General features: G+C 37.7%; 1 protein-coding gene across 8 annotated transcripts in view; it reads right to left on the minus strand.

Moving 5' to 3' along the window:
• IPCEF1 (interaction protein for cytohesin exchange factors 1) overlaps positions 1 to 19,679 on the minus strand; it is a 64,345-nt gene that overhangs the window by 32,354 nt on the left and 12,312 nt on the right. For 3 of the 8 annotated variants that reach the window (XM_065732518.1, XM_065732484.1, XM_065732476.1), the window contains exons 2-3: positions 6,931 to 6,967; positions 6,100 to 6,269 (exon numbers count right to left, since the gene is read on the minus strand). In XM_065732518.1, the coding sequence (XP_065588590.1) occupies positions 6,100 to 6,269; positions 6,931 to 6,967 (207 nt within the window). Of the gene's footprint in view, positions 1 to 6,099; positions 6,270 to 6,705; positions 6,857 to 6,930; positions 6,968 to 11,106; positions 11,158 to 13,600; positions 13,935 to 19,679 lie in introns of those variants that run through there. The other 5 variants (XM_065732501.1, XM_065732493.1, XM_065732509.1 and 2 more) reach the window with 4 other exon arrangements.

Consider the following 19,679-nt stretch of genomic DNA (forward strand, 5'->3'; position numbering starts at 1 on the left):
AGCAAGCATACAGGGATGAGTGGGTGAGTAACTGAATAAATAGGAATGCTATTCGCGAGGTACACTGCACTGAAGATAAAGAACATACTATCCTGTTCCTGCATCACAAAGAGTGGTCACTTACCAGACCAAGTGCAGCAAGAACACTAAAATCCCTATTTGGTTCCCAAGACCAGTCTACAAACAGCAGATACAAGCCTCAAAAACAGCTTATTGGTATCAAAGTCTGTATTACTGCACGAGAAATTTCTGCAATGCAAGTTATTAGTCTGGAATATCAATTAGTAGTGTCCAGTATAAAAACACAGAGATCCAAAAAACGCTGAAAAGGAATGTACCAGGCCACCTTCTTATCCACACATGGGCTGATCTGTATAGTTTACACAGATGTGAGAGTGGATGAGCACGGGTTCAGGTATTTTGGCCTGACATACATGTGCAGCTGCAGCCAAGCTAGCTTTACTGTTGGTACTCTAGTCATTATTCCTGAGAGACCATAGGCTGCATCCTGTAAATTTCTTAGGATGTTGAACAGAAACTCATGAGGAGTTTAGATAAGCACTTTATACAAGAATTAGAGCACTCAGATTATGTATCGGGCCATTAAATCAACTGCATTGAGTAACTCAGTGTGGAGACACACCTGGGGTGCTCCATTCATGCAGAGGAGGGACTTGGACTTGAATCACTGGCACATTAAATTAGCATCTAATTTAAAAGAATACTTTCTAAATTTTTGGTAGAAATAAACCCGTAGGCTTTGATTTCGTATGACAGTATTACTGTAGAGAAATCTCCAATCTTATGTAGCATCTGGGATTTTCCATTTAGTAAAAAATAGATTATGTTTAATGCATCGTATTTTGGCTTTATGTTAATGCAATACATTTATTTATAAGAAAAATTTAATGTTTCATTTTATGTATGGGAGAAAGGAAAGAAGACAACAGCATGAACTGTAGGAACCTTTTTTTTTCCACTATTGATTACACCTCAGGTGTGCCATCATTGTAATAGAAAACAGGTGTTTGATGGATAGGTAGCTCCATTATTATCAGAAAAAGGAAGGAGAGGGGAAAAAAAAGGTTATAAGTGTTATTTTTGTTTTTCCTATGTGTCATTATGGTCAGAAAATATAATTTCTATTAACATTATAAGATTACCATCTTGGTAGTCATTGGGATAAATATAACATTTTAAAACACTGAAAGTGCAGAGAAGTCTTAATTATTTACTTTTACCTGAAATGTTATCTTTCATGTGATTTTAAGCATGCTGTTATTTAACTCACACATTTCACTCAAATTTCCTTAGGATTTTACTGGTAAAAACACCATAAAAGCTAAAATTAAAAGAACATTGTCCTGCTTGCTATTTCATCAGGACTTTAAAAAGAATAAGCTGTTAGATATTGTGTTGTTGATGTTTGTTTTTTAAACATTGGCTTAACATACATGGCTAGACTTTTTGCTATGCTCCACTGTAGAAAGCAAAATTTTAGTAATAAGAACTGTCTATGCAAATGCCTGGAACAAAAAGAGGAAAAAACCCACACTTTTTCAGTACAAAAAACCCAAAACAATTATATTAATGAAATACAATGAAGGAAATGTCATTGTTGGTTTGCTTCTAAATAAAATGTATGCATTTTTGTTGATTAATGAGGTTTAGTAAATCATTTAATAGATCATCTTCAATATTTAAAAAGAATGTAATAGCAGTTTAAAAATAAATAGTGCTGAAAAGTGAAAATCTCTCATTATTGAAGAACAGTTCTGAGCTGCAATTCAAGGTACTATTGGCGGCTTCTTTACAGTGTTTCAGCACTGCCCACAGAAGATCTCATGGTGGTTGGAGGAGCAGTTCAGTCCTCAAGCATACTTAGTCTTTTTTTTTTTAACTCTGCCAAGTGAGGCAACCTACAGAGTTGTGAATAATTTGTGTAACATATTGGATCGTAGGTCCCCAAAGCTCTTAGCACAATCAGCTGACATCAGTGGCTTTGTATCATACATGCAAGCAGTTACTGTGACTCAAAGGTGAAAGGTTCCTGTTTTCAAAAGACTGCAATTATACAGCTCCTGGCAAAGCTCTGTGAGTGGGGACCAATTTAAACACAGTGAATGCAGCGGGAAAACAAAGAGAAGTAGTGACAGTAGATCACAGCCTGCAACCTTTTGATTTCATATTTATACTTCTTTTCAGTTGTATCCCCATGACAACCACCATTAACACATCCTGCAAAACTGTGTTCAAGCTCAATTGGAAAACCAGTTGAGCTGTCTTAAAGCCACGTGGAGCAGAGGAGTCTGGTCCACTGTCTCTTTCCAGTCAGCTTTATTCAGGTAGCTGCAACAAGTACAAGATCAGCCAGGAACCCAGGATTATATTGGCTAAACTTCACCCGTCATCCCTCTTCATATGCAGAAGTACCAATTTCTTCAGGGTTTTCAGTATGAGTCAACAGGAAAGAACTAAAACCACTGGAGGGTGGACAGGATCAAACACCATCCTTTTTAAACCCTTTTTCGAGACATATGACTATGGAGAACAGTGGTGAAAAAAGGGAAGCAAACGCTAAGAAAGCAGCTCTCCAAGGAGTCTGGTTTTCCTGAATGCATACAAAAAGTCTGCTCAAATTCGTTTTCTGATTTTTTCTGTATCTCCCTTGCAAAATGAGCCCTTCCTTGTTTTCCCCTACACCATACAGCTTTCCTTGCCCAGTCTGTGGGAATATCCATGCTGCAAATAAATGACAGAATGAGTTTATCTATCTCATAGGATATCTGTGCATCATAAAAAGAGCAAGTTTGTGTGGGAAGATGCTTCTGAGCAGTCTGCCCAAGTCTGCTGAGCCCACAGGTGCCCTAACTTAATGAATCTCAATACTTCAGATAGCCACTGAAAAGATTGTTTGGATTTTTCTATGCGTTCTGCTTTCCTTTCAGTAGATGAGAAGGTTGAACCCTGGTGGTATCTGATTTCTGGCACTTCTCAGCATTTTATTATTTTTATTTTTGGGCTGTGGCTTCTGTTAATTATTTTATGTTAATCTGAAAGAGTTGCTGTCAGCAGATGTCACCCAAAGCGTCTCCACTCTGCCTAATATGAAAGATCCAGAATCAGTGTAATCCAAAGGCAAATTCAAGATTTTCAGAGACAGCCTCAAGACAGACTTCACCAAGAACATGATGTCATCTGAGGTTACCCACCCAAATCTGAGATAGCACGCATTCAGTTAAAAATTCCACCCACTCCTTATTTTTTCCAGCTCCATCAGAAAAGAAAAGGTTAGGTCCAGCACCCTGTTGCTATGCTACAGTTGCCAGTGTCTGGTTGACTGCAGTTTCTGCACAGGCACTAACAAAACATTCCTGTTTCTCACAAAACGAAACTGGTCAGGCAGAGCTACAAGCAGTCAGCATAACCCAGTTCACTTGACCTCAGCCCCTGTCCTTCATCACTGCCTTTCACTTCAGACTGTGAGGCCCACTACAGGGATCCTTCTTCAACATACCCTGGTGTGTTGTGTTGGTTGCCCTGCTTTGACTGAGGATTAGCTCCACTGAAGATAAAGGTATGAAAGGCAGGCCAAATACAGAAGTAAAAAAGAAATAACAAACAAGCCAGTGAGAATGTCAACAATATTTTTGCTTTATAAATCTAGAGGGGAAAACGTTTCTGAAAATACAGTGTGTCAAATTCATCTTAGATGTAACTCCTGCAGTGGTACTAAGCATGGTTCTGGTCTCATCAATTTAAGTAAGTGTATTTTAGCAAAGGACACCTCCCTTACTTTCAGTACCTTACATTTACTGTGGTTCTGCAAATGTTGCCTGAATCTAAATTCATGCAGAGGTTTTATTTTGAGTTGCCCTTTAGATTTTTAACATAAAATAGTGCGTGAGCGTCAGCAGAAGTAGAAAGCAAAGAGGTGCTACCAGCTAGCATGCTTCCAAGAAGTACAGTGATAGGTGAGAAGTCAAAAGTACTTTTAGCTGTATGAGTTCTTCAGAGTGAATGTAGCTGCTTGGAAAGAGGCTGCCACCTGCTCTTCGACCTTGTTTATCTTGGGGCAGTCAGTGACAATGGGGAAGAAGTCATGGACTAAAAGGATGAGTTCACCTAAGTGGCAAATGCAGCCCTAAAGCATTGGAGTATGCATAATTCTGTCTTCTCTGTATCCCGAGATACAAATTTATTAGAAGAAAAGGAAGCGGAAAACTTTTATCCCCTTTTTCCTCCAGAACTGAATATTTGCTATATATTGCCTCATCATTTTAATTCTTCCCATCTTGATTATTACTCAGAATCATTTATTTTCAGTTCAACACTTCTCACATCAAACAGGCCTGCCAGTCAGCCAGCCAGCCCACCTTTCTATAACCATTGCACTTGGTCTTGAAAGGAAGTTTAATCAGACTACCAAACACCACTAACAACAACCCACAACCAGTAGAGTTGCTTTCACTTTACCCCCCAAAAGAATATTTCATACCAGTTTCAAATGCTATTTAGTTTTTAAAAAATATGTTACACATTTTACCACATTAAAGTTGCAGTTAAAGGGAAAATAAGAAACACCCTTCATCAGAGTGAAGTTTTAATTTTTTCTCTTTTTTTTCCTATTTTACTTGTACCTTGAACAAGATACGTTGTAAGATTTTGGTGAGGATTATTGCTATACGAATAAACACGTGGAAAGATCCATGCTGTGTTTAACTTATTAAAATGCTCTAGGACTAACGCAGGTTTATTTAATCTTTCATCCTTTGTAAGATCAGGGACATCCTGATTTTCAGAGCAGCCTATATACATTTACAAAATCTAATATTCACAATCCTGCACTGAATCTTCCACTTTTCAATCAACAATGTTAGCATCCCCATAATGTTCTGCACACTTCAACTCCGGGCTCTGCCAGCCTATCCGTAGAATACAACAGGAGCTTTTTTAGAAGAAACAGTGCAAGAAAGTGAAATGAAAAACAACGTCTAAATCTTCCTAGGGCATGTAAGACACCATCTCTGCCCAGGCAAGTTGAGGTGTAGTAAACAGCCTGGAAAAAAAAAAAAAAAAACTGATCCCTGGGACCCACTGGCTCTTACACTCAGCCATAACTTCCCATTGAAAACCCAGTAACACATCTGCAGAGTGCTCTGAGTGCTGCAGATAGGTGCACAGCACAGCCACCTACAGAAAGGACTCCAGTAACTGAGTTTTTCACTGTGACATTTTTTCCCCCGTTTTAGTTTTTAATTCTTAGTTTCTTTGATTGATTAAACACATTCAGGGCCTATTGTTCTTTTTCTCAGTCTATTTCCTTATCATACTGTAAGTGGAGTAGGCTCTTCAGGCTGTGTTATCAGGAAGAGAAATGTTATCTGTGCAAGCTGTCCTGAGGAAAGCTCATCCCTTGAACCCTAAGCTGGATCTTTCATTCAAAATACTCTTTCCTCTTTGACATTTGACTTTTAGCATTGATTCATTAGAGCAGGAAGTTAAAATCAGCAGAATATGAGTGCCTTTAATTATAATGTACTGAATGAGACATCAGCCAGATGAGACTGAAAGTCACTACAAAGTGCCAGTGCAAATACTTGCAACCCTATCAGTCCAAACAGAGAAACAAATAAACAAACAAAAGCAATTACAAACAAACAAACAAAAAGCAAAAAATAAAACAACAAATAGACAAATTAATCTCAGCATGGAATCAGATGCAGAAAGAAGCAGGAGATCAATTTCTGAAAATTAAGCTAGTTAAAAGTCAGGAAACATTTCTGCTTTGAGTCTTGGTAGCAAGTGTCTACAAACTGCATGACCCAGGAAAACCTTTCCAGATTCAAATGCCAGCAGAGCCTGCAAAGATCAGCTCTTCAAAGGGCAGAGCAAGCTGCAAATTAACATCTCTCAAGTACTCACTGTACTAGAAAATGCAGTTTTCTGAACGTTTCACATTTGTATAGACACTTCCTAGTTTACAAGAAATGTCAGGACTGAGAAACAAACTATTTAAACTGTGACCCCAGCACCCCTAACTTGGTCCCAGAAGATGCCTCTTGTCCATCCCCAGAGCTCACTAGACAAAATACTCACCAGCTGACTGCTGTACCAATACAGTGATGACTCCTTCAGCACACACCAGAACTTTTTCCATTTGTTGCCAATGAAAGCTCCTTTTTCCTTCTTTTTGTAGAGCCACCCTTGGCAATCTGCTTGCCCCAGTTCTTTACACGATATCCTCCGTCGACTCATTATAAAGAACCCTGAGCCAGTAAAAATACAGTATTATATTTGTTTAAAAGAAAATTACCAGGAAAAACGCTGCTGACAATTAAAGATACCAGGCTTATTTAGTGATCTTAACAAGTCATCCAAGCATATCTTAAAATATACTTAGAAGTCATTCTGTTTTGTAACAGCTGTGACAGTAACACACATGCATTTGAAAAAGCATTATGATGTGCATAAAAAAATAGTAAGCCATAGATGATACAGATACTAATTAATGTTAAGTTAACCATATTCAAGTTTTTGTAAATCATATATATACTCCTTGATCCTTTTAAGAAAAGCATGCATGTATTCCTCTCCACACAGCTATACTGAAAAGCAATACATCTATTTAAGTCAGCAGAGAAAACTATTATGCCAAGTACATGAAAACCGCTGGTGTGCATGCATGCATCTGCCCGATTCTACCTCGTTGATTTCCAGCTTTGAATCAATTAACATACCACAAGGATTTTGTCCAAAAGAACAGCATGTTGTCATTTTTTTTTCCAGAATTGGTTCAAGAAACAGTGGAGTTAAAAAGCAGCCCTCCAGCAGCTGAGCAGCAGTATAAAATCCTCACCCTCCCAAGATCAAGATATACTTAAGAAAATAACAAAAGAGGAAGAGAATAGAAAAAAAAAGTCTAATTACCTTGACTTTTCTTTTTTGTCTTCTGACGCAAGGGAACCTGTAAGAAATGCAGGAAGGAAAGAAAAGAGGAAATATCAGATTGTGTTGCAACATTTGTCTAGAAAGGGGAGGGGGATGCTAGAGAAGGACGTGGTGGTGATGCTGGTGGTGTGTGTGTGCAGGATGGAAATACATAACTCGTTGCTGAAGGGATGTTAGTAGCTGAAGCAGAAAACGTGTTAATTAGAATTGATGTATGTGCAGTTGAACAAAAGCAAATGTAACTCTATTACACGTGTCTGTCTGCTAGTGCTTCCCATTTCACACTCACAGGCAGCTTCTTTGCTATATTCTTGCCCGAATTGTAATCTATGCAAAGTTAAAAAATAAAAGTTAGAACTTCAGCATTTTAATGCTACAATGAGGGGAATTTACAATATGCTGTGATAAAAAAAAATACATAATAGGAATTCGATTGTCCTTTAGCACTTTCTAAGCACTCCTGAAAAAGAAAAATAGAATCATTTTTTACTCCTCTTTATCATATATATTTTTAGTAAAAAGACTGTATTTCTCTCTACATGAGTAAGAATTTAATGATATTGGAAAGAAAAGTAAACAAATCAGGAGTTTGGCAGATTATCCAAATCATAATGCACAAATACACCAGGGTCTTGCCACACCATTCACAAGAACCTTTCTCACTGCAAAAATATAATTGAATTACACTTACTCTTTTCTAGTGTACATACTTCATCCCATGTAATCACACAGAAAATGAAATTAAAACAAAAGATCAGAGACTGAAAAAGAGGTCATCAGAAATCTTGGGTCTGTTTTTTAGAGCAAATCCTCCATCAGCAGGCTGGTTGACTATGAGCAAAGCACTTCTCTTGGCCTCAACCTTTCCATCTCCCGCACAGGAACAAAAACTTTCAACCTCTTTATTTTTTCAGAAAGGTTTTGAAACCTCCAGATGATGAACACTAGATAAGGTGATGCATGGTTTTAATATGCTCGGCCACAACGTTGCTATGCAAAGCTGGTAACTACCTGATCCGCTGCAGAGCTACGCTAGGAACATTCCTAATGCAGTCTCTCAAGCTAACAAGCAGTCTTAGAGCAAACAAAAAGCTTCTTTGTGTTATTCTTGAAGGATTGGATAGCGCTTCTCACAGGTGAGTTAAAAGTGAGTAAAGCTACATTATCTGGAGACAATATCATAAGAGACCACTGGTATCAGTACTTACAAGAGCTGGAGCATTCTCTAATCAGTTTTCCTTGCAGCATATATTAGAGCACAGAACTGCATATCGCAAAGTCCTGTGCTTACCTGCTGCTTATTTGAGATGACCTGAGGCTTAACCAGAAATGAATAATCTCAGATTCCTTCTTAATCATCACATATTCTTCTCCCAGCTTGTCTATTTTTTTTTCTTAATTCTACCATGGTTTCTCAGTCTCTCTGACTATTCTCCATGACAACAAAGAAAAGCAGTGAGAAAACACATCAGTTGTACTGGAACCTCCATTATTTTCCTATCCTATATGGGCCAACTTTCATATCTTCAGTACAAAAAAAAGTAATGCTCTATTTTAGGGTACATGGAAATCACACACAGCCTCAGTGCATCAGTAGGTCATGCAGTCGCATTAATCACACTTTCCTTCAGTGCTACTAAGGTGGCATTAAGGAAAGCAAATAACAGTTAGTTATCTTTGAGCAAAAGCTACAAAGCAGAGTGATATGTCAATATTTCCTTTGTCAATATAGTACAGAGGGGTCACTACATCTGCAACCAATATAAAATTGTACAATTGTAAAAGAAACCCTGACACAGGATGTGGCTCTCTGTAAACTGAGGAAGAAGTATGTCTTCTCACTAGCCATACTGATGATCTAACACAACATAGGATGGCCTATGGATCATTAGTAAAGAGAAGGTTAACAACCATATTACCTAAATCTCTGCTAGAGTCCACTTTATATGTAGTCTGAGGAGGAAAACAATTACTCAGTAAGAGATTGGAGTAGAAAAATAATTCATATCTTTATTGCATTAATTACTCAGTGACAATGATTGTTTCCTCCTGGCAGTTGACAGGGGTGATAGATCTATGTCTCTTTACATTTCATTGGAGAAATTGGGAGACTAATCAGAGGAGGAAGGGCTGTTTCTCAAGACAGCATTATATTTAGCTTGCTTACATAAAATCAGTGACAAATCCAGAATAAAATCATTGATCAGTGAAATTTCATGAATTAAGTTCAATTTATCTTTTTCTTTACAGGATTCCTGAAGAAAATAAATTTTCAATGAATTAATCCAAAATAGGAATTCAGCAACTTTATGATATTTCTAGTTCTGCCCAGAAAAAATATCCATTGTTCTTCACAAGTGGAATTTCTAGTTCCAGAATGCAACAAAGGAATAGGCTACAAAATTGAGTATTATTCATCCAAATTGCCATCATAAACATTGTAGATCTTAAAAAACAAAACAAAACAAAACCTAAAGCAATCTTTTTCTCTGCTGCACCAGTGTTTGAGGTTCAATAGATAGTTTATGAAATTAAAAAGATTTAAAACAAAAAGTGAGAATGTTTTTATCTTAAGCAATCAGAAAAAATATATATTTACATAAATCTACCATAAAGTTCATGTAATGTTTCACCAGTGAGATTCAATTTTCCATAAGAACATCAATACATCTGCAGTTGAAAAACTTTCCCCAAAATGTAAATTAAATGTTCTTCCTCCGAAAATTGGCAAAAATCATTTCAGTGAACCCAGATGAACAGTGGTTAAGAGATACATTTAAGTTTCAATCCTAGCAAGATATAGCACCAATTCAGGATAAAGAGAAAAGTTTTAACATGGAATACAGAGTTACCAGTAAAACCAATGCTTCCAACAAGGGGTATAACAGCAGTCTCAGAAGCAAACACACTTTGACTTCCAGGCACATATTATCACTGGAACACGAACTGTAACTGAACTAAATATCATGATTTTACCACACTTCTGACAACAATTGATGTTTCTCTATGAAGCTCAATTTCCTGGTGGCAAATAATATTCACTATTAAAGTTTAAACAGGGCAAAATAGAAATAAGAAAAAAATCTACATCTCCAGGAAAAGTCTGAAAACAATAATCCTCATTTGGGTGCAAAACAAATGCAAAACAGTAGAGTTAGTGTAACTTTAGTTGCAATTTCTATACAAGGCTATCAATATACTGGGTATCTTTTCATCTCATCCTTTTTTTTTTTTTTTTTCTTTGTAGGTTTTGGGTTGTTCATCTATTTAGTAATATCTAAGGGCTGGAACAAGATAGGATTCTGATGCTGCATGAAAACACAGGCTTTAAGCTTGCTGCCCATTGCTTCTCCACTTGGCAAATACACCCAGGGGCCATCTTCAAACAACTGGGTGTTGTTCTCAACCAGTTCTGTGCGATAAGCAAAAAATGAAAAGGAAAGTGATACCTTAAATGAGAGATTTTGCCTGTATAGAGATCCTGTGTTTGTTTGGAAATTATCAAAATATTTGAAGTATAAAGCACCCTGTCACATATTCCTAGCATATTCTCCAAATAGGTGATCTTGAGCAATTATCCCAGGGAATGAAACTCAGTTGGGCAGAATCCCTCTGGGAAACTTCCAAGAAGCAATCAGTTCTTGTCCTGGAGATACTTCTTAGAGACCATGCAGGCTACAGCTTGCAAATGCTCCAGGAGAAAGAAGTGGAGTGAAATGGTTGCATGAGGATGTTTGTGGGGGAAAGAAAAGTTTCTTCTATGAGTAAAATATGGAGCAATGCTTTAATAGTGAAGACCAGGCTTCATGTCTCCTGAAGTTCAAGTCATGAATTATGAGCCTGAGAAGATATAGAAGGCTATAACCAACAGCTAATCTTCTACAGAGCTATACTTTCCTAAAATCTCAAGGGTTCTCCAGGTGTGTGTCTAAGAAAAATAATTTTCTAAGCTCGCGTGCCCTAAGTAATTACTTGAAAGATAAGGAACTCCTGGCTTCAGGCCTACACAACAGACTCTATTTCATCCGAAGAGTAAAAGTGGAGCAGCCTGTGACCATCTCACCACTTGGCCCGTTAGAAAGATCTTGTTTGAATATTGATGTCCTATGACCTCTTCAACTAATCAGGAACTGGCATCACTTTAGATATACTTACAATGGCATTCCCATCAGCTTCCATGAATGGTTTCAAAGTTTAGAGAAAAAGCTGTAAAAGAAAAGGTTTGTTTATTTTAGTTCCTCATCATATTTTCATGTAATATTACTCTTGGCAGCAGAGTAAAAAAAGAGGTTTAATGTGATTAGACTTGCCAAATTTTTCCTCCTTCCTTCAAAAATACACCTTTCTATAAGGAAATGTTATGTTATATTGAAATAATTCTACTGATGTAGAAGACAAGTACCAATAAGAACCACTAACTTAATATTAACCAAGTTTTTCTATTAAATAAACATACTAAACCTCATTAATATGGTTGGATGGGAGTTGTTTTTTTTTTGTTTGTTTGTTTTCAGAGTCTTTTTGTTTGGTTGTTTAAGGTGGTTTTTAAGAAAATGAACAGAAAATAAGTAAATCTTGGAGTGTCTTTCCCTCCCTTCCTAGTGTGAAAGATATCAAAAGAATTTTTATTGCCATTTCAGATGAGTTATTCCCAGTGTTTACTGAGAATTTGAATCGATTAATCTGCGCTCTCTCCTCTCCTGAATGCAGGGGATTTAATAGTTCACTATCTTATAACAACTTGCAGCTTTCCAACCTGGAGAGCAAACTCTGTGTAGTCCGATATGCTAGGGGCTGTACTCCAAGGATAAAGAGGTAACAAGTGACTTTGTGATTATAATTTCATTAAGAATATACAGTCAGTAGTCAATTCCCTACATGATTTTCCTTACATTGGTAAAAAGAATATATAACAAAAGAATCTGTGTAGCATAGATAGTAAAGGAAAACATACCAACTGCTTTGCTGCAAGTAAAGTTCCTATAAAACTCATCTTTGTGTCTATGAGTGAAACAGAAGAGAGTAGAATACTGCTGAGATGAGCATGAATGGATTTCTAGATATAGAGACTCTTCTGAAGAACTTCTAACAATATTTTCCTGTTATTAAAACAAATAATTCAAGATATGTGCCATTCCTCCTACATAATAATTGCTTTATTTTGAAAATAAAATATTAGGAAATAAAAATCCACCTACTGGCTTCCAGCAATTTCAAACCAAAAATAGAAGTACAAACAAATGCACATTTTTTCTGGCTCCCAGCTGCTTCTATTCAAAAATAGAAGGACACACTTTCTAAAAGTGGATCAAACTGAAGTATTATGAAGTTGAGGAAAGATTTTATTGCAAATAATTTCAAGGATGTTAAGAAATAATAGCTATTATAAACAAGCAGAGGAAACACCTTTACTTATACAAGCAAATTAACATCAACTTCAAATGCTGAGCCAAAAAGCAGTGGGATAACAGACCAAATTATGCTAATTATTGTGACATGGCTTTTTTTCCTGTCAATTTTTCATTTCATGTATGCTTTGGGGTTTTGTAGGGTAAGGGGAGTGTGTATAATTACACAAACTGCACAAATTTGAATTGAACACTATACAAGGAGTGAGAGGAGAAGTAGTGGTTAACTGGCAAGGAAATGCTTCCGCCTGTGTGACTTGTGCCAGAGGAGTTGCAATGGCTTCCAGCAGATCTTTCTCAGTGACTTTACTCAAACTTTTGTTTGGTTTCCAGAAACCAACTAAGCAGCCTTTGAGCCAGAATTCAGATTTCAAAAGCAGTATTGACTTCTGACTCATTCTAATTAAGCATAAAATTTATTACTCCCTGTGTATGGAAAGGTATAAAAATATGTTCACTGAAGACTGGTTCTCACACAGATAACCTAAATTTATTTTCCCTAAATAGACCTATTTTGAGTGAGATAAGTTACACTGTGAAATAGTGTTAAGATTTTTATGCCTACTCATGTGTACTCAACTGATGCTAAACCAATATTTGAGAAGGGCATGCCCTATTTATCTCTGCAGTATAGCAAAGTGTTTCTTTTCAATTCTTCACAGCTGTGCTATGGGAGAAGCACCTATCCTTTCTGAATAGATGAATGGATTAAGAGAAGGAGTTGGATAAATATAGCCACACAAGAAGAGGTAGGTCGTATCCACCCTACTGGATAGTCCACTACAAGCCTGCCAGGGATGTCTCTGGCAACTGTAAACCACCACCAAAATTTCCTCCCACACACAACAGAGCTAGGATCGCCTGCTGAGCCATAAACATACCCTATAATATGAGGGGGTCACACCATTCCACAGGCTTTACAATAGTCCAGGAGCATGCCAGAAGTTGTCGGTTTTGCTGTTAAAAGGGCTTTCCAGAGCACTAAGATCACTAAGACCTCTGATTCCAGGAGTTTCACAAGCCAGTAGGAGACAAAGTTAACAACACAGTAGGAATTCAGACTGCAATGAGGCTGCCCTGATTCCTAACTGGAATAAATGGAGCAGGAGAACAGGTGTCCCATACCACCTTATTTCATAGCACTCATTAAAGACTACAGACATGTATATGCATATCCTTGCCCTGACTCATGTGGACATTAAATCCAAAGTGGGTTATCACCTGCAAAGGGGTACCCTTACCATCAAAGTGAGGACGTGGTGTTCCAGTCCTCCCCTTAAGTCTCTCTGTTTGCAGGAAACAGGAGAGGAATTCCATACAGTCTGCAGATTGAGGCATCCACACTGAAAATATGCGCCAGGACTGCAGTCAGCTGTGGTGGATGCTGGTGGAAAATGAAGTCAGAAAGAGAGGGAGAAGAAAACTAAACACAGTAAAAGTTCTCCCGCTTCAAAGGGCTTTATAAAGGATAGAACAAGCTAATCTCCCACATCCTGAAGGATAAAATGTAATGATTCTACAGGATTAAATCCAAATAGGATGGCTTTATCAGTTTGTAAACCTACATTTATTTACTTAGAGGTGTTACTTAGAGATGTTATTTAATTTCAGTCTGAATTGAATAAATTATGTCAAAAAGTGGTTTCAGGTAGAAGATTTCCAATTTGATTTTCTGAGGGCTTTTTGTTTTGATTCAATGGCTGAACTACAAAATCAGATTGCATAGCTTTATTTATTAGTACAGCTTCACTCCTGCTCTTTCAAGAGTAGTAAACAAGTAGGTCTATGAGAAATAGATTTTGCAATGAATGTGGAAACACACCAAGTGACTTATCAGAAATATCTTGCAAACATTTCCATTTGACTACATTATCTCTTCTGAAATAAATAGAAATCTCGCTGTTACAGATCAAAGGCAAAGTTAAGTGGGAAAAAAGAGAAAAAAGAAAAAAAGAAAGAAAAATAGCCCACTGAATTTCCAATGACTGTCATTTTGGGAAAGTAATAATAATAATAATAATAAGCTATCTTAATCCATTAGTAATACTCTTCTTGTGGAAGTCAAAATCTACATGTCCTGGCACTGTCTTAGTGGTTATTACAATTACGTTGGAATAAATCTGCCAGATATGCCTTCCAAACATCTCTCAGATGACATCCAGTACAGGCATATGCTTTTCTGCTTTTGAGAAAAATATTTGCGATATGCAATATCAAACCATGTGCACTACAGAAGCACCCAAAATGTACATAGCTCGGTTTCTATTCAGATGGCATTGACACAAACTCCTCAGAAAAATTCTGTTTTTACCAAGTACCGTGATGAGGTTATAAGAATACCTGGAAAATAAACTTTTTGCCTTCTATTTCTCCATCTTTAACATATCTGCTGTCTTTCTGTTTGGCTGCCTGCCCCAGTCTGCACTTCAATGGGCAATGAATTGGCAGGCAATATGAAATTAGCAATAGCACTACAAAAATTTGCCTAGAAAATCAATGATTACTTAACCACTGATCTCACTCAGAAGCATTAGCAATAACATTGCCTCAAATTAATTATAGCAGCGCTCGAAGCACTGTCCTGTGTCAAGGAGACAGCCTTATATAATAAACCTAAATTATCACACTACCTCTAACTGAGGTTGTTGTAACAATGCAGGGGAAAAATTATCACAATGATTAGTAATTGTCCTTTGGGTTACTGGAGATCAATTTAATCTGACATAACCTTATCATTAGCTACTAATTAATCAGATCTAGTCAGTTATTTAACTGGTTAATTAAATGTCTAAATCAACTGTCCTACTTGCACAATTGATTTGTGATCTACAGATTTTTTTTCATTTCCCAACTCGTGAGGAAAGTCAGGTATTGAGCTGCTGATGTGCAATAGGACAAAGACAAACAGGCACTGAGGCACTTTTCACAAAAGCTTGTGGACAGTGCCACCTCAGCTGAGTTTCCATTACATACATTATTTCCAAATGTAGATGAAACTACACCGTTGGTTTTGAAAAGAACAAATCTATTAAAGTACAATTATTAGAAAAGAAGTCCTAACTGTCAGGGAATATTTTCAGTATTGTCCACAATGGATAAATTTAAGCATCTTAAATAAAAATTAACCTTTGAAAAGATGCATAATTTCTTAGCAGGCCTAGCAGTAAGGAAATGCACCTCCCACCTGATAATCCTATCAGTTATAATATTATTTTTAAAGGCATTTGAAAATGATTCACTCCCCCCACTTGCAAGCAATTCAAAAAGACAGCTTCTGGCTCTGTTTGGGTGAGAGCTAGGACAAACTGGAACAAAGTTCACTGCTCCTGCCTCTGAGACAAAAAGAATTTTGAGACATCAGTCTGATGGGATGGCAGCCAACCTCGGTCAGCTTAGGCAGGGAGCCAGGGGTGAGTGTTGGGGGACAGGCACTGAGAGCTCCAAGAAAGCAGTTGCCTTCTGAAGGAGGGTGGCTGGGAAGAGAGACAAGGTTGGATAGAAGAGAGGTGCTCCAGCTTCCTCTGGGGCCTCCCAGGTGGAAAAAGGAGAACACAGAAATTAGTAAAGCATTTATGTCACAAATAGGAATTTGCATGCATACTCCTTACAACATTGAGCTGATTCCTAGTGCTGTTCTGCTCTTGGAAAGTCAAGGAAATCCCAAATATTAAAAACAAACAAACAAACAAACAAACAAACAAAAACAGAAGAGAGAGCATCATTCTCTTCTCTGTTTTTCAGATCAGCCATTCACCAAACACAGGCTTGATGGAATGTGGCAAGGCCCAGCACCTAAAGAGAAAACAAGAGGGGTGTCTCCTCAACAGAAAGGCCCAGAACAATTGCATTAATGCTAAATGTAAATGGTAGCAGTGGCAGTAACCTGAGCCATCCTTACTGAAGTGTGTTCTGAAAAACATTTACTACGAAAGCATTGCAGAAGGTTTTATGCACTTTTTTTTAATGAAAAATTAAAAAATAGGAAATGACAGCAATAGTCTATGCAAAACATTTTGTAAATGTGGAGGTCAACATTCAGAGGAAAAAAAATGTAAAGGTATTTTCATCAAAATGAAAAAAATTTGCTAAATCAAGAATAGTTTAAAAAAAAAATCTTCCAAGTGGAGCTGATCATTTCCTTTGGTGTGCTTCCATCATCTTTCAGTACCCTTTCATGAGGAACAGGAAAAGAGTCTACTTGGCACATCCTAGTTTCCTGCTCTGCCCCATGCTTCCCCAAAGACAAAGCAGCTTTAGGGCCTCCCTCTAGAACATGGTGGGATATTTTTTTGGATAATTTTTAATTCTTCTCCTCACCCCAAGTCAGTGTAAATTGGCCTCAGAGAGAAATGCTGTGGAGAGGGCTCAGATTCCCCTAGATGCTCCTGCCATGAATGCAAGACTGCCTGAGGACATAAAAGATCCACTCTAGTACCAGCAGAGCAAGTGTGTGGGCAACCATCATTTGACTTTTGGACAAGGAGCCAAGACTAGGGTAGAAGCCAGCCGGCCCATTTTATGCACGAAACTCCTCTCTCTCTAGGGCACCACGGATGGAGTTTTCTCCTATGTCCCAAAACCAGAGTTACCTGAGCAATATGATCAGCCCTGACAAGAGGTGAAACAAGGACATTCAGTACCAGTATCACAGTATCACATAATCAGAGAACTGTACAGGTTGGTAGGGACCTCTAGAGATCATCAAGTCAAACCTCCCTGCCAAAGCAACTCCCTAGCCCAGGTTGCACATGTAGATGCCCAGGAAGGTCTTGAATGTCTCCAGGAGACTCCACAACCTCTGGGCAGCCTGTATGAGTGCTCTGTCACCCACACTGTGAAGAATTTCTTAGGTACACTTTGCGTGAAACTTCCTATGCATCAGTTTGTGGTCATTTCCCTTCATCCTATCACCATGCTCAGCTGAAAAGAGTCTGGCCTCATCCCATTGACTCCCACACCTTAGATACTTATAGGCATGGATCAGATCCCATCAGAGCCTTCTCAAGGCTGAACAGACCCAGATCTCTCAGCCTTCCTTCATCAGAGCAATGCCCTTTATCAACTTTGTGGCCCTGCGCTGGACTCTTTCCAGGAGATCAAAGACTTCCACTCCATGTTGAAAGTTCACAACAAAAAAACAAACAAAAAAAAACATCATGAGTCCTGCCTGATTTTTCATTAAGGGGTCAGGAGCACTGAAGCATTTATACTCCTTCCACCCTTCACAGTACACAACATACACAAGCGGTACTCAAGTCACAGTACTGCAATAGAGCAATCCTAATGAGTGGTACAGCAATGGCAAAGTGTCCTGACAGACTGTAACGCAGGAGAATGAAATTGCTCCTGGTCTACAAAGAAGACTGGTTGGCCATAAAAAAAATGTGTATGCTCTTTTCTTTACCTTCATAATGGGTGAGGGGCATTTCTCCAGAAATAAGTTAGTGAAAAAAATTTGGACTGCTCAAATCCATGTTTTACCAGAGAAATTTAACTGGTATTGATTCCTAAATTCAACATTCAGGTCCACATGCCAGCTTGTAACACAGAGTTTCTAGGAAAGGGAGGCCAGCAAGCTGGGTGTGAGGCTGGGAGACCCGTGTATTTTTCTAACTTAGATCAAATATAGACTGATGAGAGGTGAAAAAAGGACCTCTGGGATAAAAGTTCAAAGGTATTACAAGAAAAATGCTCTTACAAACCCTTTGTCCTGCAAATACAACTTAACCAACAGTGGCTTCCCTGCTTCTAGATTATTACAGTAGTAGATTTCATTTTCTGTTAATAATGTGAACTCCCACTATATGCTCAAATTACTATAATCTCTTTTTTAACTTAACTTATGTTTGCAGTGAGCAATAGGAGAAACCCACATAAGAAGAGCACAGTAACAAATATCTGCTAGAAATAGCCTTCCACCAGCATGAAAAAAGGGCCTTGTCCACCATGAGTAGCATGACTAAGTGGCCCCAGGAAATGAAATAAAATTCAGAAAAATATATTACTGGGTGCAAATGCTTGCTACAGTGCTTTTCTGCAGACATCAGCATCTCTAGGCATCCAGGATTTGCTGTCACTCTTGCTTCTTTAACACTATAGCCCTTGCCAGAACATCTGCACACAGAAATGCATCATTAAAAAGGACAGTTTGATACTCCCTTAAATGTAAGCCTGACCATATTAGACACTTGCTTCTGTTTCTTTAAACATACACAAGTGAACACACCCACACTACTTCTCTGAGGGGCTATATGCCTAAAATGCAGTAAAACGTGAATGTAAAGCAGGGAGCACTTTTCTAAAGGAGTGGGTAATGCAGTAGAATTGTTTGCAGCAGAACTGTCTACAGCAAAACAAAAACTGCACTTTCCACAAGAACAATCTCTAAGTTTTCTCAGAAGATTCTGAATTTAAGGTGTCACAATCTGTGTTCAGCCAAACTTTTTCCCTCTAAATTCCACCACATTATGGTTCTCCTAATACTTCAGGCCATTTCAAGTCCCTGTCTCTTTCCTTCAAAGGAGGGATTCTCTTTCTCCTGTTTTTCTGATGAACTAGTACCATGCAGTTCATCTCTTTTTTTTAATTTGGATGAGCATAGTCTGATGTAAAGTATCTCATTTTTATTTTTTAAAAACTTTACTCCTATACAGATATATTTCAAGTTTTACAGAAGAAAAGTAAATAGCCAAAATAACTATTAGATTTTCCACTGATAACAAATGTTAATAAATGCAAAATAAAATTAGCATTATCAAATATTTAGTGACAGTTTATGGCTCACAGAAATTGCAGCCTCAATGATAATCTTACTTTTATGATCCTCTTTCAATAAATTATTTTTAACTGTTACTTGAGTTTTCCTGCTCATGCCATGTGCCATTTTGGTAACTAAACCAAACATGTTTGAATAACTAATTAGTGAGAAGTAAATGCCTGGAGAAAAGCTGCCACATGCTCAGTATTTTCCTTTGCAGAGCTATAATTTATACCAGTGAAGAGTCTGAGCCTAATATGAGGATTTTAAAAGTCCATAATTTAAACTGTCTCGTTGGCAATCAACTCACTTGATGACACAACTTTCAACACACACTTTTTCTGATCTCTCATGCTTTTCTCAGGTCCCACAGCACATCTTGTTTGCACTGGCAGCTAAATAGCTTCTTGTGCCTTCTGGTTATATGTCACAATTTAGGACATAATTTTGCAATCATTATCAAGACCAACATGGTTATAACTCTCCTGCCCTGTTAAAGTTATTGGAAAGATTTGAAAAAATTGAAAAGCCTCCAAAAGATTTGTATACAGCTCCTCTATGCA

This window comes from Cyrtonyx montezumae, unplaced genomic scaffold (genome assembly GCF_038088225.1).
Source record: "Cyrtonyx montezumae isolate F1298 unplaced genomic scaffold, pur_monq_1.0 scaffold_0, whole genome shotgun sequence".
Classification (NCBI taxonomy): domain Eukaryota; kingdom Metazoa; phylum Chordata; class Aves; order Galliformes; family Odontophoridae; genus Cyrtonyx; species Cyrtonyx montezumae.